Source organism: Rhopalosiphum maidis, chromosome 4 (assembly GCF_003676215.2).
Source record: "Rhopalosiphum maidis isolate BTI-1 chromosome 4, ASM367621v3, whole genome shotgun sequence".
In the NCBI taxonomy this organism is placed as follows: domain Eukaryota; kingdom Metazoa; phylum Arthropoda; class Insecta; order Hemiptera; family Aphididae; genus Rhopalosiphum; species Rhopalosiphum maidis.
This window is the reverse complement of record NC_040880.1, coordinates 15,841,002-15,865,388: the sequence shown is the minus strand read 5'-3', so window position 1 is coordinate 15,865,388 and position 24,387 is coordinate 15,841,002. Positions and strand designations below refer to the sequence as shown.

Sequence of the window (24,387 nt, the reverse complement as noted above, 5' to 3'; positions counted from 1 at the left end):
TAATTTAATTGCTCCTATTAAATATTGTCATTTTAAGACAAATAATAACTTAACAATAATCTTAAACATCAAAGATGTACTCAATATAATTACATTCATAAAAAAAATATTTTTGCTAGTTTATCAAGTTTTATTTTTAAACTATATGTCTATATGAGTAGTTAAATAAACAAATGCACAATAAATATTACTAATATATAATAAAGAATTTATTTAAAATAATTATAAGTATATACAGGATGAGTGGCCAAATGTTTGTAATGCTAATCATTTCTGAAATGACAAAATAATTAAAAATATTTTTACACACAGAATTAGCACACCAAAACATTTAGCTATAAATATCTTATAAACAAGTCATAGTAAGCTTAATACAAATAATAAGAAATCAAACAAAGGTTAATATTTTAGCAAAATTATAATTTACAAAGTATCTAACAATACATAAACATGTCATACTTTTTGTTGCAATATAAAATAGTTTTTATACCACCATGTATGAGAAGCTTATATTATAAACATAATAATAGTATTATTATTTTTTTTTGTTTTTGGTATAATATATTAACCAATTTTTAATACATTTTATTTCTTTTTTTAGTTCATTATGTATTCAAGGAGTGCATTTTGAAATGAACAATGAAAAAACAACCAACCGATATTTTAGATGTGAGTTACACTCGTCCGTAAACATTTTCATCGCTATATGCAATATACAAGAAGTAATCTTCTTCGCGGTGGTCCTACAGAATAAAACAAAACAAAAAAAAAGGTTCAGATAAATGAAAGGCATTTAAGTATTGACCTTGGAAACACTTACATTGTATAATGATCCCATTGTGGCACTGGTTGGAGGAATGACGTTATTGACGAAAAAGAACAGGGCATCTTCTGGACGTAAGTGAACGCGTTTTCTGATGAGGAAGTAAAACTGCCCAACCGTCAGGTCGGAGGGTACCAGGTACTTTTTCTTGTCGAGCTCACCAATACGCGATTTTGGGGCCTTCTCAACAATCACCTGAAAAAAAAAAAAATTAAACGTAATACAACAATAAACAACAACAACAACAACGAAGACAACGGCGGCGGAGTAAAAACGAAAGAGGAGAAACCTGACATTGACCTTTGCCTCAGTAAAAATAAACAAGTCACGTCGTGGACAATGGCCAACAATACTGTTAGGAAAGGAGGAAAACGAAAAGGGGAAAAATGTCTGGGACGTTTCATCAATTCCGAACTGCCGTCATCGTAGAACTCGATCTCACCGGGACCCTATCGGGGTACTTCTTCCGGATTTTCTCGCCCTCAGTCTTCCTTTTCTCGAAAACGTTGTCTTCTTTGTACTGGAACTTCATTGTGTAGCGCGGAACGTAACAAAACTAATCGACGATAGACGACCTGACAAATGGGAACGGTCTGTATCGACTGACGAAGGAACGGGTAGCGAACAGCAGCGATTCAAACGCAGTAGGCGAACTTACAGTAACAGTATAGTAACAAATAACAATGACAATATTATACGTCGTTAGTTGCAGAGCGGCGGGGCACGGGGTTTGTTGTTTTCGTTCGGGCACGGCCGTGCGGGGCGCGGGCGTCAGCTGACCGACGGCTGTACCAACCGTATGATCCCCGCAGCGGACGACCGCGAACGGCCATCGCGGCCATGGTGGACGGACGTCGGTCGGCTGACGGACGACAAACGGGTGGCCGCCAGCCACGGCTCAAAACGGTGCGTGGCCGTGGCCCTTCCGCCCGATCCCTGTTCAAATTTTAGGCTCCGCGATTGCCGGACCTGAGTGAACCGCCTCAGCTGATCGCCGCGGAAACTACGACGATAATAAAAGCACAATAAGACCCATTGGGCATTGGCCATTGCTTACTGCGCAGCAGTACAGACACCGCCGATTACGGTGGTATTTGTTATTTGTTCCCGTTGTTTGACGGTGCAGCTGACGTCCGTGTTGACGTAGGTCCTTGTCTCGTAATCATGCGATACGTATTATAAAATATAACTGTGTGCCATTGTTTTTTCTGACAAACGGCCGCTGCACGCCAGACCAAGCTGGTCTACTGTCCGTCTACAAAAATAATTTTTTTTTAATTTAAGCTTATGCCTACGTCCGGGTAAAACGAGTACCGCCGTCCAGCCCGTTTAGGGGTGTGTGCAAACTTTATATTATTTACAGAGTTTATAGTACAACGGTACAAATAATATGGACCCGTTCCCTCTAAAATAAATAATAAAAAAATAATTTATGTAAATTACTAGTTATAAATTTATAATAAATGTATTATTTATATCTAAAACTGAAAGAAAAAAGATTATTGTATGATTTATGCGATTTTCTGTTTAATTCGATTGTTCATCGATACCCATAGGTAAAAGGCTATGTTAGGTATGCCCATAATATTTACAAATAATTTGTTTCGATGAATTGAAAAGTTAACTTGAATTTTCATTTTGAAAACATTTTTTACAGTGTTTCGTATAATTTTGTACATTTACTTTATTTTTTAGTTTTTAAGTTTAATATAGCTATGTACCTATCTACGTGATGTTTGATGTAAAACAACATACGCTTATCGCTAGCATATAATAACTAAAACATGTATCATTTATTTAATGTAATAAATAATTAATATGTAGATATACCTACTAATGAAGATTAAATACAACTATTGTAGTATTAAGAGAACTGAAAAAAATGAATTAATTTGATTAACTTATGATTACCTTCAATCGCGACCCTTGTAAAACTCATTCGATCATAATTTTATCACCCAAGTCTTTTAGACCTATTAGAACAAGATATTATATAATGATGAACCATCCCCTTCCTCGGTTCATCATTATATAATATCTTGGTTAAGTTCATACTTTAAGTTATTGTATAGATTTGTAATTAATAAAATCGATTGATATTGATGTATCAAAAACATTAAACTTTCTATCTACCCAATTGTTTTTATTTACATAGTAATTAAAGATTACAGAAAATTTGTTAATTATAAAAAAATGTTGAATGTGTAAACATTTCATGATGAAGCAGGGGGATCTCTATTTACATTGGGAAATTATTTTAAATTCTACGCAAATTTCTTTACGCATCTGTTTTCCAGGTTTTCCTTGAAAAATCACAACTACTATTTTAATTTTTTAAGTTAATCAAAAGTATTTCAAACACGTCAGCCAAGTAACAATAATAAGATGCAATACAAACATCTGCAATATGACTATGTACAAGTGATATAACCGATATAGGTACCATAAATAGTTCATACTATTACACCACATACGATAAAGTAACATGATTCCACAATATATAGCATATAGGCATGTAATAGGCTGAATATTAGATTAAATATTGAAAAAAATATATAATGATCCGAGAGTCCGTAAATTGCGTCCCCCAAAAAAGATTATATTTATATACTATGTAAATTGCGGCCCGTGTACTTTTAAAACATACGTAAATTATGTCCCCGGTATATTTAGAATTAAGAATGTGCGTAAACTGCGGCCTGAGAAATTCCGATTTTCGTTCGGCTGTACAATTTGATAAGTATTCATTTTTGCTTGATAATAATAAAATAAATTAGGCTTATATGTATGTTCACTAATATAATATACTAATAACAGCTGCTCGAAGATCTTACACACAAGGTTTTACTTTTACGTTGCTTTACAGCTTACATATTTTTTCAATTTAATAAAAATGGAATAATTTAATTATGGTTCATAATGGTCATTATGAAAGGCGAATGGAATAAAACGTTGGAAGTATTGTTAATGGTTTCAAATTTCATTTTCAGAAATTACTAAAAAATGATATTCAATGTTGGTGTTGTACAATTAAAATGTGTGTTTTTTGAAATTTAATGATAATAATATGTGTATAGATAGTTTTCAAGATCACAATAATTTTAAAATTTCGGAACGAATAATAAATCGACAGAAATTTGACAATTTAAAAAGAAAAGCCGTTGATGATATGTTTATGCCAGATCATCTAAAATTATTCATTCTGAAATACTGAATTAAAAAATGCTTATATGTAATTTACAGATAAATAAAAAATATTTAGGTAGGCATACATACAAAATTATACCCAGACCGCAATTTACATAAAAAAATTAAAATTGGACGCAATTTACAGCGACCCCGGAAATCAACTCAATGGTATCGGTGTAGGTAAACAGGCACCTGGGAATTGACTCGTACGCAGCCTAAAATACAAACGGCATGGTTTCAGGCTTATCTAAAAAAAAGGTTATTCAATATAATATGATGTTCCAATTTGGAAATTTCAAATTCTGACAACCCTATTTTATCTAAAATTCTAAAGCTAAACGATAGCATGAAATTAAACTGAAACAACAAAAAGAAACAATAAGCTTATTGCTTATATAATTAAAATTTTGAAATCAAGTAAAAAATTGTTATAATTAGAAAATTCTTTTCGTTGTTTTTCTTCGTAACTAATTTTTTTTCGCAATTCCAGTAAATGAAATTAAATACACCATAGAGATAAAAACAATCAGAATACTGAATTACATAATGTATTAATGTGTTAATATTATGTATTAATATATAATCGAAATAACGAAAAGTACAATTATTGTACTCGCATCAGACTGTACTCTTACTACTAAAAGTTCCTCAAACGTACCTACATTATATTATTATTCGAAATTAAGACTTAAAAAAGTTCAAAATTGCAGATTCAATATGTCGATTATATGAGAGATAATAAATTACGATGTCCCAGATTGTGATAAATGAATACCACAGGATGGATTTAATATATGAGAACCACCGTAAATCTAATATACTCACTCGTTGACAATAACTATAACAATAATTGCGAATCGGTCGCCTGTGTCGATTTCGTTCTACCAATTAGATACAATATAAAAGACCCCTCTTCGTATTTAAAATTTAAACTTTGATTTTCGCACTGCACACGATATTAATATGCTATATAATATGATGTATGATGTACCTACTACCTAACTCCTTTCCATATTTTACTACACGATAATTTTATATAGTTTTGTACCTTTGTCCTGACTGATGGACAGTAAAAAATATTTATTTTTATCATAAATAAAAAAGATAGGTACTTATACATTATAATTTATAGTTAATTTCTTTCGAATGTGAGTATACGTAATTTTAAATGTTTGTGTATAATTTTTATATGTCTATATATATTATATATCTATAATATTGGGACACGTAGAGTCACGCCGCAGGGTCGTAGCTACGGAGAGGTTTTAGGGATTCAACCCCCTCCTTTAACAAAGTAGAAAATGTAAAAGTTTCTAGTATATTCTAAAATTTAAAAATTTTCAAACCATTTTATTTTTTAAAAACTGATTAAATACGTAATATAATATAGTACATTTATAGTACAGTGCTCAAAGTATATTGATGGTGATATCACTGATATTAGTCACAATTATGTATTTACAGATCCACGAACTACTTTTTAGTTAACGTTTTATAAAATATTTAGCATGTATAGTTTAATGCATTCAAATACTTTAAAAAAGCGTCTCACACAAATCACTAGTGAAATTGTTTCTCGATTATCTGAATTAGCACTTGTTGATATTGACCAAAATCAAGTAAGAATTTTTTGTAAATTGGATAAAATAATTTACTATTATACAATTATTAATTATTATTCATTTAGCAGTATTTTTAAATGAAAAGTTGATGTGCATTTTGCTATCATTTGCAAATAAATCAGTGAAAATTCAAAATTAAGTGATAAAAAGAAAAAATTTCTTTATTTTATTATGATGCATATATATTGCATATTTTTGTCCAGTGACTGATATTAGGATAAAAAGTCTCTGGTAAAAAATTCACACGGAAAAATCTTCCGTTGCATATATGAAAATATATAAAATATAAAATTATAATAAATTTATTAAAAATTAAAAACAAATATTATATAATATTATTTAAAAATATAAGAATGTATTTATTCAGTTATAAAAAATCTCTTTATAATATTTTGACCTATTTGTTTTAAAAAAATAGGAATATCTGCAGATTTATCTTCATCAAAACGTTGACATAAAATATTCAATCGAACTTATTCATTATAAATTTATTAAAAATTAAAAAAATATGGTTCTTATATAGTTATATTTATATAATAATATTATATTATTATTTAAAAAATATAAAAATGTATTTATTCACAGTTATGAAAGATCTTTTATTTTTATATTTTAATCTATTTGTTTTAAATTAAAAATTAGAAATATCTGCAGATTTATCTTTGTTTCCTTTTATTTTTACGGCAACTAGAGACATTTTTCTGTTTACTCTAGTGACTATTCTAAACCCAAACCAACATTTTTATTGTATTTCTATTTTTTTAAATAATAGCTAATAGCCTATTAGTTCTTTATTAACTTGCCAATGCATCATTTTACCTAATATCTAAGCTTTTTTAAAAGTTATTGATCCTCGAAATAATGATGTTGGTTTGTTTATTAATGCTTATGGTAATTTGACTGACGAGCAAAAGAACCTAATAAGTTATAAAATTCCTATCTATAGAACTGGACCCTCCGAAAAAAAAATCCTAGCTGCGGACTGAGTCACGGTAAGACACATCACTGAGCAATGTAAATGTTCATTTGGACAATGAAATTCGTTAGAGAAATGTATCAATAAAGAAAATAGCCTCATATACTTATTCAAATTTTATTGTCGTTATGGAATTAATCCAAACAGGTAGGTATTCACTTTGATGTAATGTCGTACCTAGATACCACAAAATATTTTTCTCATACATGATAATATATTCTATTCGTTGAATAATATTTTCCTATGTTCTACGTATATAATACCCATCAAAATATACCTACACGGCTAAATACTAAAAATATACACATTTCTGTTTTTCTATGTCATTTTCGCGTTGTATTCCAATAACTTAGATATAAACGTAAGGTTAGGTATGTTGTATGTATGAATTATGATAATTGGTAAGTACGATATATTCTATTATGTAGTGTTTATAAAAAATATTTTATGAGTTTTATCATATCTATAATGCCTATTAAATACTAGTAAGAATATTTTAGTAAAACTTTCAAATCCCTTTAGTTAGATATTTATTTTTGAATTACTGCATCGTAACTAGTAAATTATTTTGATTTTGTTGAAAACTCCATAATTTGCGGTTTAAGCATTAAAATTCTTGTTCTGAAAAGTACGATTAAATTTAATTCACTAGCCTGTTAAATGTGCCGACACTGCCGACTATATATTACCCTTAGTCACAATTCCATGTTGGAAACAGATATGTAACATAACAATTAGTAAAAATATGAATATTTTTTTTGTTTTTTTATTATTAATAAGACGATGTACAAGGAGTCAAACAATTAAAAATAAAATTTGTTTTCAATCTTTAATCAGCGTTATCCTCTTCATCATCATCTTCAGCATTATTGATCTATAACAAACATTTTACAAAATTAATTGATATGAAATTTATAGAAAATATTACAGATAAATTTGGTTATTATATTTTAAATGAAATATTTTAAATAGGTCTATTTAAAATAATACAGACCATGAGTATGAATTTCATTTATTGTAACATAAATATTTTTAAACTTTTTAGTTTGTGGCTAAGCTGTTCAAATTATAATATAATTGATTAGTAATTTTTATATTTACTAGTTGTTTATTAATACATAGATTTTTATTAAAGTATTTGATTATTTCACCATTGGCTGGGAAAGTTTTTATATGAACAAGGCATTTGGGACAAAGGTTTTTTCAACATTACAAACTATGGTTACAATTCAGTATTTCCTACAATGTATGTGAAATTCATATAATAATAATAGTATCAAGTTTTGTTTCTACATATTTCTTATTTTAAAGTATTATATACAAACTAATTGATACCTAAATTATACTTGTAAATAATCAAAAACAGTTAACATATTTATTGTAAATATTCTCTACAAGTGAATTTATATAAAAATAAAACAATTGAAATATATCTTTTAATTAAACACAAAATTATTTTTATAGATTTAATGCCATAAGCATCGATTATTTATAGTATAGATACGCCATTTAATAGAAAAATATGAAACGCATATTTTAATTAAAAACATTTTTCAGCCGCGATAAGGCAGGAATAAATTGTTAAAAATTTAAACATGTTACATGGGTATATTTATACCTATATTACAATTATATACTAGCTGATAAATAACAATCCAATGTTTGGTTTATATCTGTGGTTACAAATTTAATACTAATGTATGTATCCAATATTACTTCACCAACACTAACACTAGAAAATAGTCATATCCATTTGGAGTTAGTTATTTTCCCATTTGTGTGTGTCTATACTATGTACAATCAATGCTAATAGTAAAAATTATACTCGTTTTCTAGGACATACCTATTTTATAACAAACTAAACTAAATTTATCTGGAATCCATTATGTGCTGATATTAAAATATGACAATTAATTAACACATGTCAAAATTTAAAGATAAGAAATAATGTATGTTGTTGGATTTTTCTTTTGATATTTTTTAAAACAAATCTTTAATAGATCAATTAAATGGAATTTGCTATGTTTGTTTATAAAACATTGATAATTTTCCATTAATTAAATAAAATACAAAACCGTTTTAACTTTAAACCAGGGTCCTTAAGGACTCATACAAATATTCTGCCTAACATTATGCATAATGAGTGATATAGAAGATTTTCTAGAGCCAGTAATAAATCAGTATGTTACACATACTTTTTTGTAATAATTATCAAACTTAAATTAAAATTTTGTACCTGGAAGTATCTGAGTTCATAGCTGTCTGGTCCACTATGGACTACCCTCAACCAATCTCTCAAATTGTTTTTCTTCAAGTATTTCTTTGTTAAATATTTCAAGTATCTAAAATTATAATACAATATTAAAATAATGCTTAATTGTAAAAATGTTTAAAAGACAATATTATGATAGTTACATACCTCTTTGTGAAAGGTACATCAGAATTGACAATAATTTTAGTTTTTGTCTTTTCCAATGAAATAACATTACCAAAATTATTAGTTTTTCCGTTATACTTCATTCGTTCCTGAAGGAACTTTTCCTATAATTAAAAATTAAATATATAACATTATAAAAAACAAAAAATATAATATTTAGTCTTACGAAATTATTAACATCCATAATACTGTCTTCTACAGGATGAGTACAATCGATTGTCATTTTTCTAGTTTCCTTCTTCTTTTTCAAAGCAGCTCCTTTACCTCTCAATGTCGCCTTAGGTTTCTTCTGTACAGTGTTAGCTTTTTTTGTTAAAGCAATTTTTTTAGGTGCGCCAGGTGCTTTCTTTAATGTAGGGGGAGCTACCGTCTTCTTAACAGTCACAGCAGCAGTCAAAGGCTTTTTGGCTGGAGCTGGAGCAGAAGTGGCAGGTTTTTTTTCAACTGTTTTTTTGGCAGCAACTGGAGTTTTCTTGGCAGCTTCGGGTTCTTTCTTGGCAGCTTTAATAGGTTCAGGTTTCTTTTCGGCTTTAACTGGTTCTTTCTTATCTTTTTTGACAGCTTTAGGAACTTCTTCAGCTGGACGTTTTGTAGCCTTGCTCTTGGGTTCTTCTTTAACTTTTTTGGGTTCTTCTTTCTTACCCTTAGCTGGTGGTGCTGCCTGTTGTTGAGCCTTCTTGGTTTGTTTTACTTCAGGCTCTTTAGCTTTCACTGGTTCAGCTTTTTTAGCTTTAAGATCAGCTTTGGCAGCCTTAGGTTTTTCCTTGGCTGGTTCAGCTTTAGAATTAGCCTTAGATGGTTGTTGAGGAGCAGGCTTCTTACTGTCTTGGCTTCCTTTTGGTGCAACCTTCTTTGATGCAGGTGCCTTAAAAAAAATTTTTAGTTAAAATTATTATTGAGTATTATAAATAATAAAAAATAATTACAGTTTCCTTCTTAGGTTGTTCCTTAGCCGGTTTCTTGTCTTGTGCAGGTTGAGCTTTGGGAACTTGTTTGGTGTCCTTTTTAGCTTGTTGTTTGGGTTCAACTACTGGTTCAGTTTTCTTAGGCTGAGTCTTAGGTTCAGCTTTTGGCTTAGGTGCTTCTTGTTTAGCCTTGGCAGGTTGTTGAGCCTGCGGCTTTTTGGCCGCAGGCTTTTTTTCACCACCAGCGGCTTTAGCCTTAAAAAATAATCATTATTATTATTTTGAAATAACGTTATTCTTTTAAAAATGTAATTAAAATAAGTGTAAATCAATTACACTATGTAAAGCTTATATAAAGTTAACGTTAACTAAAAAGAGTAGAAAATACACATGCGAGTCTTAAACACGAGTACAACACGACCAGTCATAAATGATATACAAGTACTTCAGCACTTGTATCACAAATTAAATTTGCAACCTAAAGAATATAAATATAGTATAATAAACACGTTACCTGTTTAGCAGCAGGAGCCATTTGAAACGAAAATATTAACTAGAAATACAAAAAATTTAAAATAAATTAACACTCACTAAATAACGTGGTCGAGTATCACGAACAGAGAGTGAAAAGACGTGAAAATTAAACGACGATAGATGTGATGGGGGCCGGGGATGCTTTAGTAAACATGGAAGAAAAAAATTAAACTTACATGGCATCTTAACCTGTAAATCGTACAGTGCGGTACGCAGTACAATAGTTTTCGATTAATAGTTATACTTTTTATCTTTTAAAACGCACGTGATCTTTTTTGTAATCAATTTATAATATAACGAAATTCGAATTCTTGGACAACCTAAACAGTTTTGTCTATTTTGTTTACAAATTACGAATAACAAATAACAATTTACAAACATTTTGAATGCATTGAAATACCATTTCATTATCATATTTTAATAAGTATAACCACAAAAGAGATTTGAACTTAAAAGATAATGATTAATGGCATTTACCAGTAAACGAATTGATGATTATTTGTAATTCGTCGTAAACAATAATTATTACATGGATAAGTGATTACTTTTTTGTTGACCGTTCGGTTTACGCATTGGGCTCATCAGTCATAGTACCATTAGTGCAGTATTAACAGACCTCAGACTATCAGATCTCAGAAACCAAAATTGTAAATCCAACAAGAATTCGTTCATAATTTACATCACATATTCAAATACAATTTATTAATTTTTTGTATTTGTTGGTTGTTTTACAGACTGAAATTCTGTGTAAAATTTGTTGCATAAGCCTTTTTTAAAAATTTTAAATAAGCTGTGATTACAGATATATTATTTAGAGAAAGAAAATGTTGGTCAAAATAAAAATTCACAAATACAACATTTAACAATAAACAACAAATTTTAATCATGTCGTACATAATACTACATATTAAATGATTTGTAGTTTGTATGGACATAATAATATAAAATATATTTTAGATTATTGAAAAGTAATAAATACATCTGTACAGTTAAAATTCTACTTTTTGATAAGTGATAAATACAAATAAATTTTTACAGTTAAAATGCTACTTATTAATAATTTACATATAGTACCTATATAGTTTCACAATTTTAAAATTATAACATGGTTTACAATTAAAGGCTGGATGCCTGTTTTTAAAGGTAATTCTATCATTACAAATATATCAATTTTCTTTTCAAATCTTATATTTTCTTATGTTTTATATAAAAATATAAAATTCACATTAATTATTCATAAAATGTTTTGAATTAAGATAATTTTCTGTTTGAAAAAAAAATGTCATTAAAAGTTATCATTTCCCTCTGACTTATTGAATGGTTAAAGAATGTATTGAATATTGTGGTCTGTGGTGTTGTATTTAAAATGATACCAAACATAAACATTAATTTTTAAATTATGTTTTAGTATTAAAACCAATGTAAGGCAATGAGTATTTAAAATTTAAATAGAACATATAATAATTTGTGAATTATTAACATTACTAATTTTCATGAGTACCTATTTTTAACTTAATCGTTTTTTGTTGATACTTGATTGCTTTAGAAAAAAAAATAAATATAATACAAATATACAGTATAGTATATAGAACAAATATTAAATAGTATAAAGAATATATGTTTTTGCTTATTGCTAAATGCTAATATTAATAAAAAATACTCATAGATATATTTTTACTTGAATAATCATTTAAAAATTATTTATTCATTAATTATGTTTAACATAAGTCTAATAATTTAAAACCAGTCTTTATAACCCATTTTCAGCCTTTATTCAGTACCTATTGGTATTTATTATGGGTAAAGTAGGAATTAATCAAAAATGTATGTTTAGTTTCATATTAAAATTGTTTTAAAGTAACTACATTGTAAATTATGTATAAAAACTCATCAAAAAACATTTTTGTCAAATTAATATTTTATAATATTCACAAGATGTTTGATTGTTTACAAGAATTACGGTAGAGTATAAAAGTAAATTCAAAAAGTATAAAATAAAACTTTAATTAATTCTTTCCAAATAAATTAATCAATATATATATATAAACAAACTAAAAATAAAAAAAAATATAATGCAAACAATTCAATTAAATTTTAAAAAAAAAAAACTGTAATAAACATATTACAATTTACAAGCAACCAAGGATATCAATTCAGAAAATGGCAATTTTATTGACATTTTTATTCATATAGATAATATATTTTAAATTTTCATGCCTATCTTAAAATTCATTAAAAATACTAATCTCTAAAAAATATTTTCCTATTTATTAAATAAATATTAACATTTCTATGGCATGTATAATACAATTATCAATTCAATCATTTCTACACGTTAAGAAATTATTTATAATGAAAAATATATAAATTATTTACACCATTATAGGCTATAAATACAAAAAATTGTAACAAAATAATTACACATTTTTTGTTTACAGATTTAAAAAAAAACCTATGCACAATGGAAGAACCCACATTTGAACATGATTTGCTATTGCTGCACGATATTAAATTTAAAACTATAATTTATTTTATGCTAAGATCCTACGTTCACAGTTTAAAGTATAGATTCTTAATAAAATTGGTTATTTGTTCTAATAGTGAAATTCAATTTCACAATTTTCACAATTGTTCCTATTGGTGTTCTAAAAAACATCCATTGGTAACTGATTAAAATATCTATTTTTCTACAGAAAAAGTAAAATAAAAAAATATACATAAATACAGCATTTCTATACATAATATTAATTTTTTAAACAATAGTAAAAATGTACAAATTAATGTTTTTCAGTGTTAATGATGTAGAATGCAAAATGACTGTTCACTGTTGTTAGAATGGATGGTAATTGGATTGCTGAAAAAAAATTTAATTAATTAATTTCACATTATATCAAATAGGTTCAAATAAAATTAATTTTTTAAATATTATTCAATAACCAATATTTTATTATATAACTTTATTTAAAATACTAAGGAATCAAATTAAAACTGAAAAATATTATTTTTCTAATAAGTAGGCAAGTAGTAGCAATAAAATGAGTTATTATTTAATTAAAAATGAGAATATATTAATACATTCATGTAGCAATAAGGTGTCAAATGTAATTGTTGATATCAAGTTCTTTTAGGTTAATGTTAACTGATGTCAAGTATTGTTGACAAAATGTAAACAGTTACAAACACATGACTCTCCACAATGGCTTATATTAACAATAATATATATTTTTTTAAATTATTAATTAGCTATATTTAACAAATCAAAGTACTTTACTAAATCCAAACTCTTAGAATAATATTATTTTGACATCAACAAACTTAGTACAATACACATTTTATTATAATGATCATAATAATTTTAGGTGATTTGATATCATCAGTGGCGGCTATCCTATAATAGAGGTGTAGCGGCTGCTACACCTTTAATAATTAGAGGAGCCACCCTCCTCTGTGGGGTGGGTTGTCTATTTAATTTTTTATAAGCAAATAATACAGAATAATACTTGGGATATTTTAATAGTATAATAGTAAATTAGCAATTATTTTTTTTAACATGTTGAATAAACTATTTAGTAGATGGGATGTTTTAATGGATGAATATTATTGGGGGTGGGTGGTTATTTCTTATGTTCCGCTATAAACACCTATATTTTTAAGGATAGCCGCCACTGGATATCATGATTAATTATTACTACCATTAATATGACAAACAAGGGGATTAACTATCTCTGTACCAAATTAAAAATATTTATTAAGTTACCTTAATTATTCCTTGAATATTCAATCAACAAACCTTCGAGGAAATTAGTTTAATATTTTTCTGAAAAACAAAGACTTATTATTAATACATTTATTTTATTTTATTAAAAAAAATGTAGTTTAACAATTTTTTGAAAAAAAAAATAGGTAACAAATAAATATATTCTTACTTTTATGAAAAAAAAATATGTGGCAACTGGCTTATTTGATGCTCATCAAATGTCAATGAATAGTTATTTACAATTGTAAGGCAAAACTGAAATATAATTAAAAATATTAGTAACCTAGTTATTTAGTTAACTTATAATTTTATAAATAGCATTACCTTTTAAAGTAATAGTTCAGACGAGACTTTGGAATCAATACAGAGCAGGAAAAAATTAGGCTACATATTGTAGTAGAAACACAATTTATGTAAAAAATTAATAATAATAAATAATAATTAAGGTATAGAATACTTGGTTATTTAAGGTTAGATCATTTTAGTAAACTGAATATTTAATTTTTAGGACTTTGGTTTTCTTCTTGTTTATCATCATTAGTTTCAGATAGTGGTTCATTATCAAAACTTGTCCATTTACCACTGTCTTGATTATCATCTGTGTCAGTGTCCAGCAACTCAAACGTTAGTTTACAGTTAGATTTGTATATAAATATTTTATAGCAATTATTATCATTACTCAAGGCAGCTTCAGCTCTACGTTGATATGCTGCTTCTTGTGCAATTCTTTGACATGCTGTACTGCAAAGACCACCTGTCCCGTTCTTTTTACTTTCTTTTATAAATAAATTATAACATTCTTGACAGTATTCATCAGACACTAAATGCTGCAACTGACGAACAGCATAAACAACAACCTTATCAAGTGTAAATCCTACATATGCGTGGATACCAAACATTTCTCTTAGCGTGTCTTCATATGTATTTGAATCCATATTGCCATCCAGGACATTTTTAATCATATCGAGTAGAGCAGGATAATAGTCTTCTAACAGAATCGGTGAATTGGGATTGAGATTAAGCTTTTCAGCTGCAGTCTCAGATCTAGTCACCTGATAAATACATTCGTCATGAAGTAATTGTGAGGCTTTTTTATATATCTGAGTAAGGCGATCACATAGTATATGATGTAGTCTGAGGAACAAATACCAATTATTATTGCCATAAAATAAAGTGTAACATTCTTCTGTACTAGAATGATCAGGTGCTTTTAATTTATCATTGTCAGTTATTTTAAGCTCGGGTAAATCTTTTTCTTCAGAAATCCTCAAAGATGCTTTAGTTGTTTCAGGTGAATTATTATTAGAACAATCATTCTGACCGTCACGTTCATCGTCACTTAACTCTTGCCTCGGATGATGAAACATATCGGGTATAAACCTTCTAATAAGCGATTTTATTTTTTGTTTATCTTCTTTATTAATACTTGCTTGTCTCTTGACATGATGAATCAACAAATTAGCAGCATCATCTATAATTGATTTATCGACATATGAAAACACCAAATGAGGTCCAGTGCTAGTATCACTCTGTTCATTACGCTCATCATATAAAGCTTCAATTTCATTTAGTAACGATTTTGATCTGAGAAATTTCATATCACTTTGTTTAAAATTAACACCTTGATGGTCTAATGATTTAAGATAATACTTTTCATTTTGACTTTTCCATATTTCATTAAAAGTATTTCGTGCTAATTTCCATTCTTCATTTTTGGATTTTAACCTTTTTAAAACTATTGGAACAGCAGATAATGGATTTTTTTGAAGTCCTTCAAGTATATCTGATGTCTTATCACCATATAATCTTTTAATAGCTCGTCTATTAGTTGTCATTGAAGTTGTATCACTACCAAAACTACAATCTTCCAATTTAAACTTTGATATTTCTTCAGGTGTCATTCTACTAAATCTTCTTGATAGTTCTTCTAAACAATATATTGCTGCCAAATTAATTTCCATTACGAGATCAAGTTCAAATCTTTCATCTTCACACCTGTGCATATATTCTTCATATTGAGTTTTTCGACTAGTGGCAAATGATGATTCTTCAGACCACGTAGGGAAAGAAACCCACGTGTCATTCAGTACTTCATAACACATTTTCGTCCTACCACTACATTTGGGAGTTAAATAATCTGAGGGTACAGCACAATAACTTGCACCTAACCTTTTACAAATGCTATAATCGATGTCAGTAGGTAGATCACCAGCAGATCTATCTTGGCGATTAGATCCAGGATCAAGCAATGAAAAATGTGGTAAGCCACAAAGTTTATTTTCTGTTGGAATTGCGGCAGCATTATTGCTTTTTTCACTAGTCCCAATAAAATCTTTGAATCTTCTAAATAATTCTGAGTATTTTCCAAGGAAAGGCTGCACTAAATTAAGCAGTTCTGATTTTGATATGATCTCAGTGTAATACAAAACTAAGCACCTCAAGAAATCATCATACGCGGAAGCATTATGAATTGATTTCCTAACGAGATCGAAAAATGCAAAGTCTGTTAATGTACCGTATTTATATGCTTCTTGATAAGATACATCTCCCAAGCTTGGAAATGGAGATTTTGGTTTTTTGGGCGGTGGTAAATTCTGACTGGAAGAAAACGACGAAGTTCTTTTGATAGCTACGTTTGGAACACTTGATTCTTTTACAATTTCCTTAGTAATTGGAATAGAGGCCGGATGTTCTTTTTTAATGGGGGGTGGTGGTGGCAAAGGAATTGCAGGAGGTGCACTAGTAACAACGGTAGTCTTCTTGGGAGGGACAATGCTAGTTTCTGCTGCTTGTTTGGCATCAGGAGTTTTAGCATCAGGTAGAAACTGTCCAAATTCCAATAGTAAATCATCTTGGTTTTCAAACAATTTGGCAACTTGCTGATATACTTCGGCTTCAGTTAATGTTTTTTCTGCCACTGGCACATTATCTTTATGAGTTTTTTGCTCTTTTTGATAAGTATGTAATATTTCTAAAAATCTTTTATATTTTTCTGGTTGCCCTTGAAAACGATTTTTTATTTTATTAACATAATTTATGGCGTGATTAAACTCAACTGGTTGATTTTGTGAGTTGGTTGATTCCTGAGTTGTAGGTATCGACACTTGAGGTATATTCGATGCCACTTGGCTTAAGCTAGCTACAGACAAAGGTATTTGAGTTGGATGAACATTGCTAGTAGGCGCAGTAGGTGTCACACTATTGTGCGTCGTATGATGATTTATTACAACCGAAGTAGTATTGACCTGATTTATGGCAGGTAAATGTCCGGCTGGTTTAATTACTACAGGCGGTGTGGTAGTCAAAGTGACAGGTGGAGCAGTAACTATTGGAGTACTTGACATTATATGTTGAGTTGTCGAATGTATTATTGTCTGGGAAGATGTGATTGCCGGACTTTGAGGTATCGACACAGAAACATGAAAGCCAAGTTCATTATTTTTTATTTCTATTTTATAACCCGGAGGTAGGAACGTATTGAAACCAACTATGAGCTCAGGATGACCTTTGAATAGGTTTGAGACCCGTGTTATCACTCCGGGGGTGTCTATGCTCTGTGATTTGAACTCTTTCATTATGTCCAAGAAGTCATTGTACACTTGAGGTTGATTACTAAATTTATATTTCACCTGATCCAAATAGGACAGGGCATCTTCGACCTTGAGCCTCTGAAACTGAGTCTGCTGTTGCTGCTGCTGTTGCTGTTGCTGTTGAATTATGGTCGTGGGCGGAACGACTTTTTGCCTTATCTGCTGAATAGTGTGTTGCGCCTGTATCGTGTGGAGGGCTGGCATGGCGGAGCCACCAGGTAACGAACCTGGAACCTTTTCATTGATGGCTAGGACCGGCATTGTGGGCGCGCTGAACGGCTGCACGGTATTGAATTGAATGTTTGGATTATTTATGGCCTGCGAAACGAAATTCGACTGGACAACATTGGAAATGGTTACCAGGTTGGGCCTGGACCTAGGCGGTGAACGGGTCGCGGCGGCGGTGGCGTATGCGCCGACAGTGTCCGCGGACGCCATGTGTTCATCCGAATGCCGTTTCATTTCTCGTCACATTTGTCCGGTTAACTAACATTACGACAAGCATCGGATCGGACCAACGAGCGGACGTTAACATAGCATTATCGCCGGGCACGGCTGCGGCGCTCGGCACGAAAAACAAAACGTTTGGTCTCTGTGCACAGAACTGATGATCCGACGGACGGTTTGAGATAGATACGCGACGGAAGCGAACGGGACGACGGGGATAGAACAAATTTTCGTGCGAGTAACGATACGCGGACAGACCGAAATGCAATGCAACGCAAAGTGTAAACAAACGTTACGCTACCGATCAGCGTTAGTGCGGGAGACGGGCCGCTTGTTGAGGTGAACCCCAGCGGGGAATGGTTGGCGGGTGGTGGGGACATATGAGAGAAATCTAGCGGTGGCCACGTTGCCGGACCGAACAACGGCCGTTCCGTTCCGGCTATGACTAGTGTTCCGACGCTGCGCCGTCAGCCGATTTCCCCGGTTGAACACGACGCGTCTCTTATCAGTGACTATCCGGCAACGCCGCATCAGGTGTTTCACTAACAACTGTTGCAAAATGGCTGACGATAATAAAACGGTTGTCGCGGTAAAATACGAACGCCTCGGCGACGTCCGCCGCATCGCTCCCAGGTCCACAGATTTACAGGAGAGTTAAAGCCGCTTAAGAATATTAATTCCTAAGAATTCTCTGCTTTTCATCGTCATCCGACATCCCGCAAGTAATCCGGAAATGGCCCAGACATAATGTTATCGTACCAAGTCGTTCCGTGCATTCTCGAATTGTTGTCGAATTGTATATATATTAACTGGTTGAAGTTGTTCGACGCCATAGTTATAGGTCGATCGCGGACGGTACTTAATAATATAATTTTTATCACGATTTTTGGTTATTGTAGTCTGTACACCGAGATGGCTGGTGTACCACGATATAGACCATATTATTATTTTCTCAAATCTCAGTTGTACACTAGTACACAGCTGCTACCACAATCCACTACAATAGTGATGACGACGAAATATTCAATCTCTGTTCGCATCGTACAAGATTTTTGTTGCACATTTAAATTAACTAATAACTATATTATACTAAGGATTTAAATAATACTTATCGTACCTTTATTTATTATTCGATGGGTAGTTTAAAACGTACCTCCGGTATAATTTTATAGATAATACGCATATTCTGTAATACTTCCATTATACGTCGTTAACAGTTATTTGTTCAATATATATACCTACCTACTAACTTTTGTATACATTTTGAGTACTTGATGAATAATAATATATAGGTTCCTACAATTTATAATTGGTCGTTGAATTAACAACTAAATTACCGACTTTAACAAACATGTTAACTGAACGTTTTTTAACGTTTAAATTCATTATTGTTTTAAATATTGACATGATTTAATTTTTGGAAAAATATTTATTTACTAAATATTGTTGGCCATATATTATAGGGTCAAGGTTACGCGTTTATATATTACATATAAGATATAACTTACTTAATACTTATTATTTATATTTATTCACACTGTAAGTTATGTGGTCATCATTTTATATCAATCCTATTGGTTAAATGTTGTTATAAACAATAAAAACCAATATAATCATAATAAAAATAATTGTTTACAAACGTCGAGCTATAGGTATACCTTCTACCTATATTATATTATAATATAATATGCTTGGTTTCCATGGTTCCTCTGAACAATAACAAATTAAAGTTGGGGTACCTAAATGCAATTTACATTAAACCTATAATAATTTTACTGATAATTTTAAATATGGCTTTACAGACGTATTCAATTTTATATTTAAATTTAATATGTGAAATGATTTATGTAGTGGCAGAAAGATTAAAAACACAAAAGATTCAAATAGACAAATCTAAATTAGGTACTTATTATAATATCTGTTATTAATTATTACAAATAATAGATATTTTCATAAAAGAAATTAAATCATTTACATAAATATATTAAATTTACACAAATATTATAAAACGTAATGATTGTTTTGGTTTATATTGCAGTTCTTAATGACATAATTGCTGCCTCACTTAACTGTCCATTTTTATTTGTACCAACATCTATCATTAACAAAGATGTTTTAGATAAAAGTATATGTTGTGCGGTTCATTCTTCAATTATGCGACTTAATGATTCTAGTATGGAAAAATTAATGGGTTTGATAGAAACTTCTGTTAAAATGCAAATGTTCTCTAGTAATGGTCCGAGGCAAGTATTACTAGTAACATTGAATCATTTAGATTCTATCCGTGAATTGGCAAGCACTCATCAATTGAAACAAAGTGTAGATATCATTCAACATAATTTTTATCAAGTAATTGCTTGTTATTTTTCCTTCATTATTATATATAGCTTGAAATTTGAATAAGTAAATATAATTCATTATTATTAAAGACTTTTGAGAAAATGACTAATGGAGAAATTATGAGAATGCGTTATGCAATGTTGAACTATTTGCAAGATATACATGTCAAAGTTACCATATTTATTAAAGAAGGTTTACAGCGATATAATGGGTCATTTGTTTCAGTAGGAAAATGGGTGATACCATATGGTTAAGTATATTTATAATTTAGAACACATATTTTATTTAGGTTTAGAAATTTACCTTTTATAGTTTTAATATAATTAAAAAAATGTATATTATGCTCCATTATGTAATTGAACCATTTAATATTACTTCAGAATGATCTTTTATAACTTGCATCAAAATCTCAAAATTAATATAACAATATGTATCAAACAATTATTATGAATGGTTCATAACGCATTTTAAAACATTTTATTCACAGACATAATTTGTTTTTGTTAAGGATGTAAATTTTTTTCAATATTAAATCCATACAATCATGTATATATTTCTCTTACTTTTATATACTGTAAAATAAAATGTTTATAAATTATTAGAACATTAAAAAAAATAAAATTAACTATTTCTGGTTTTTTTTTTTTTTTACAAACACTTTAATATAAAGTAAATTCAATACAAAATTACCTAAAAATATTTTAATAAATAAGTTATATATCTACCTATATTAATTTGTTCCAAAAATGTTTGAACCCTGAAGTACATAAGTAATATATATATCAAAGTTTATATTTATATTTAATTAAAATGGTTGAAATATATATAGTAGTAAGCCATTATACAATTATAATATACAATTAAAATAACAGATTCAATTATTTATATAAACAAACAACAATTATGCTGAAATAGTTAAATTTAAGTTATAATAATTTGTAAAAAATAAATTATTTGTATTATTATAATATATTAAAAATAGTAATTTAATAATAAAATGGTTTAAAGTAGGTAATAATTCTTATCAAAATATTTAGGATATCATATTTATAATGTATTGCAGGATGTGAAGCTCCAGGTGTTATAAGAGTATTCAATAAAAATAGTACTCTTATTGACATCAGTACATTTCATCCAATATCATTTTATAAAGTGGAAACCGAAATAGGTTCAATTAAGCCTAATAGTCCTCGTATCACAACTCTTGGGCTTTCAATGTAAAACTGAAAAATAAAAATACTAATTAATACATTAATGTAATAAAATAAATATAATTTTTTTTACTTTCAGATTTAATATTAATAAAAATATTAATCAATCATTAGAAGAAACGTCAGATCCATTATTTAATGGACAAACTAGTCGTGATGGATATAGACAAGAGATGGATCTTTTTGTTACACAACTGATGGGAAGTGATAATGATAATGAAGAAATAGATAATTTGGATCTAGAAATATTAGAAACTCCATTAAATATAAATGAAAGGTAATGAGAGTATAATATTTATTTCAATTTAAATTATAAAAAAAATATTATTATTATTATAATATTACAGAAGATTTTATTTTTAAAATTGTATGATTTAAATTTTAAAGCCATACCAATTAGTATAATGAGAAACATTGTGTAACCATATAAAATATAAAATAAATAAATGGCAATCAATGTTTCATCTATTCTATGATACAAAATATACAAGTGTTATAGTAAAAAATAAATTTATTTCAGCAAAGAAGAAGAAAAAATGTCAAAACACAAAATTTTAGATTTCAGTCAAATTACTAACAATTTGTCTTTACAAAATATAAGAGCTGGAATGGATGATTCGGTTTCAAGACAAACAGAAGATTTACTAAACATGATGCAGTTATTAGATTTAGAATAATTACCTATTGAGATTTTAATCATAAAGATTGTTTCGTTCCAGATCTCTAAATTCTAAAATATAAGTTTTAAGTCGTAGTTTAAGTATTTCACGACAAATTTCTTGACTATGATCTGGATTTATAATGCCCATACGATACAGTTGATTTTCATTAATTCTTATCAAAGCACGTCCAATTATTTCATGCTGAAAATAAATAATGATATAAAGATTAGTAATAAATATTTATAAGAACAATTTTATTTAAATCTAATTTAGTAATTTGTGGTATTCTGTTTAGTATCACTAATGTTACATTTATTTTTATATTTAAGTATTCAATTTTATAATTAGGTTAAATTATTAATATGTTTAATTCTTTTTAAATTTTACAATAAAATATATATTATAAGTTTTAAATTTTTAATGTTTAATTTATCAATTTTTGTAATTTAAATCTTTATATTATAAAAATGACTAAAATTTATACAAGTTAAAAATATGATCCCATTCTTAATATAACTAAAATAAAAAGCATTTATAAATACTCGCAATTCTGTTCTAATGGAAAAATAAGTTTTAAATTAGATTTAAAAAAAAGATATTTTTAATTATTTAATGATAAGGTACCTGCAAGAATTTTTCTCCATATAAAACATAATAATCATAGCAATGACGGCGAAACCACTTTTGAACATCTTGTACAGTCCATTGATAAACAACTTTGGGCCGAGCTGCTCGACTATTCTAAGGATAAAATAAAATTATATACATCACAATTCAAATAATTTGAATAGATATATGTTCAACTTAATAATTATTATTATTTAATCAAAAATCACAAAAGTATTGTGCTCAATAATTATTTCAATAAAAAAATTTTTATCTGCAAAATATAATTCATATTTCTTTTATTTAAGAGTCTAAGACCAAATAATTATAATTTTTGCAGGTTGTGGTATAAGTTTTAAAAAATTATTATTCAATAATACATTTTGTACATAAAAATGTAATGAGTAATTGAGATAATTCAAAAACACACATTGCTCCCAAAATAATTAAAACGTCAGAAAAATTTAATAAGTATTTAAAATTTCTATTATAATGAACAGGTAATTAATAGGACAATTATTAATAATTATTACGTATTATAGGTAATTATAAGATTGTATTTTAGATCAAATATATTGATATAATTATTCATATAACCTTAAGTGTAATTAATTATATTAATAATAAATGTTATTAAATAACATTATCGTAAATTTAAATATTACCCTTGGTTTGATGACATTTTGGTTATCTTCTAAAATCATTGCTTTTTCTTACTATACTTTATATCTATACACTTAAAAAATATTGAAAAATTAAAACATTTTCACACATATCTATCGCAAACCTAAATGCCTATCATAACTTAACAATTATATCCTAGATAATCAGATAGATAATATAAGTATAGATATCTAAAATATAAATACAACTTCATTCACAATTTTGAATAGAATAGATTATTCAGTATTCTACAATTAATGTAAATAAATACTACATAGGCCTATAGGTAGGTAAATAATAAAAAAGCAATGATCGACAGGACACAGTTTTCTCAAATAATTCGTAGCTGATATCAGCGATAATAATTGATAACGTTCCCCAAGGCCTCGGCAGCAGTTGCTACTGCTTAGTGCTTACACGTGAGTTTGGGTCATGTGACAGCAATGTAGCAAATATGCGATGTGAGCATGTGGCATACTGGCATGTGCTCAAGGTTTCAAGAGTTTGAAGTGTCTAAAACTAAACAGTAAACACAACTACACATTAATGTAAACCTACAGCTGCTGCCCATGTGGCAGATACCTGTATTGATATATTTTTTTGTTGTCTACCTACTAATAATGTT

The 24,387-nt window shown here is 28.7% G+C and overlaps 5 protein-coding genes across 6 annotated transcripts; 1 reads left to right on the top strand and 4 right to left on the bottom strand.

The window, feature by feature from the left end:
- Nucleotides 1-185: 185 nt before the first annotated feature.
- LOC113553101 (gamma-aminobutyric acid receptor-associated protein) lies at nucleotides 186-1,503 on the bottom strand. Its single transcript, XM_026956252.1, has 3 exons — nucleotides 1,266-1,503; nucleotides 821-1,018; nucleotides 186-743 (listed from the first exon to the last, which is right to left on the bottom strand). The coding sequence occupies exons 1-3, from the start codon at nucleotides 1,353-1,355 to the stop codon at nucleotides 675-677; spliced, it is 357 nt and encodes a 118-aa protein (XP_026812053.1). The 5' UTR covers nucleotides 1,356-1,503; the 3' UTR covers nucleotides 186-674.
- A 5,855-nt stretch (nucleotides 1,504-7,358) lies between these two features.
- Nucleotides 7,359-10,616, bottom strand: LOC113561074 (60S ribosomal protein L22-like). Its single transcript, XM_026967280.1, has 6 exons — nucleotides 10,467-10,616; nucleotides 9,974-10,207; nucleotides 9,214-9,912; nucleotides 9,030-9,151; nucleotides 8,847-8,952; nucleotides 7,359-7,484 (listed from the first exon to the last, which is right to left on the bottom strand). The coding sequence occupies exons 1-6, from the start codon at nucleotides 10,485-10,487 to the stop codon at nucleotides 7,440-7,442; spliced, it is 1,227 nt and encodes a 408-aa protein (XP_026823081.1). The 5' UTR covers nucleotides 10,488-10,616; the 3' UTR covers nucleotides 7,359-7,439.
- A 3,796-nt stretch (nucleotides 10,617-14,412) lies between these two features.
- On the bottom strand, nucleotides 14,413-18,626 carry LOC113557548 (paired amphipathic helix protein Sin3b). The gene is made up of 2 exons (XM_026963132.1): nucleotides 14,568-18,626; nucleotides 14,413-14,498 (listed from the first exon to the last, which is right to left on the bottom strand). Exon 1 carries the CDS (start codon nucleotides 18,293-18,295, stop codon nucleotides 14,741-14,743), a length of 3,555 nt encoding a protein of 1,184 aa, XP_026818933.1. The 5' UTR covers nucleotides 18,296-18,626; the 3' UTR covers nucleotides 14,413-14,498; nucleotides 14,568-14,740.
- Nucleotides 18,627-18,975: 349 nt separating this feature from the next.
- Nucleotides 18,976-22,724, top strand: LOC113548220 (protein OSCP1-like). The gene is made up of 7 exons (XM_026948987.1): nucleotides 18,976-19,135; nucleotides 20,083-20,182; nucleotides 20,319-20,629; nucleotides 20,710-20,869; nucleotides 21,684-21,837; nucleotides 21,911-22,108; nucleotides 22,352-22,724. Exons 1-7 carry the CDS (start codon nucleotides 19,028-19,030, stop codon nucleotides 22,506-22,508), a joined length of 1,188 nt encoding a protein of 395 aa, XP_026804788.1. The 5' UTR covers nucleotides 18,976-19,027; the 3' UTR covers nucleotides 22,509-22,724.
- Nucleotides 21,606-24,201, bottom strand: LOC113548218 (protein aveugle). Of its 2 annotated transcripts, none has more exons than XM_026948986.1 (4): nucleotides 23,765-24,201; nucleotides 23,118-23,229; nucleotides 22,513-22,694; nucleotides 21,606-21,843 (listed from the first exon to the last, which is right to left on the bottom strand). In XM_026948986.1, the coding sequence occupies exons 1-3, from the start codon at nucleotides 23,779-23,781 to the stop codon at nucleotides 22,524-22,526; spliced, it is 300 nt and encodes a 99-aa protein (XP_026804787.1). In that variant the 5' UTR covers nucleotides 23,782-24,201; the 3' UTR covers nucleotides 21,606-21,843; nucleotides 22,513-22,523. The 2 variants fall into 2 exon arrangements, with proteins under 2 accessions (XP_026804787.1, XP_026804786.1); XM_026948985.1 differs by having other exon boundaries at nucleotides 23,118-23,234; nucleotides 23,765-24,123.
- Nucleotides 24,202-24,387: the final 186 nt, after the last annotated feature.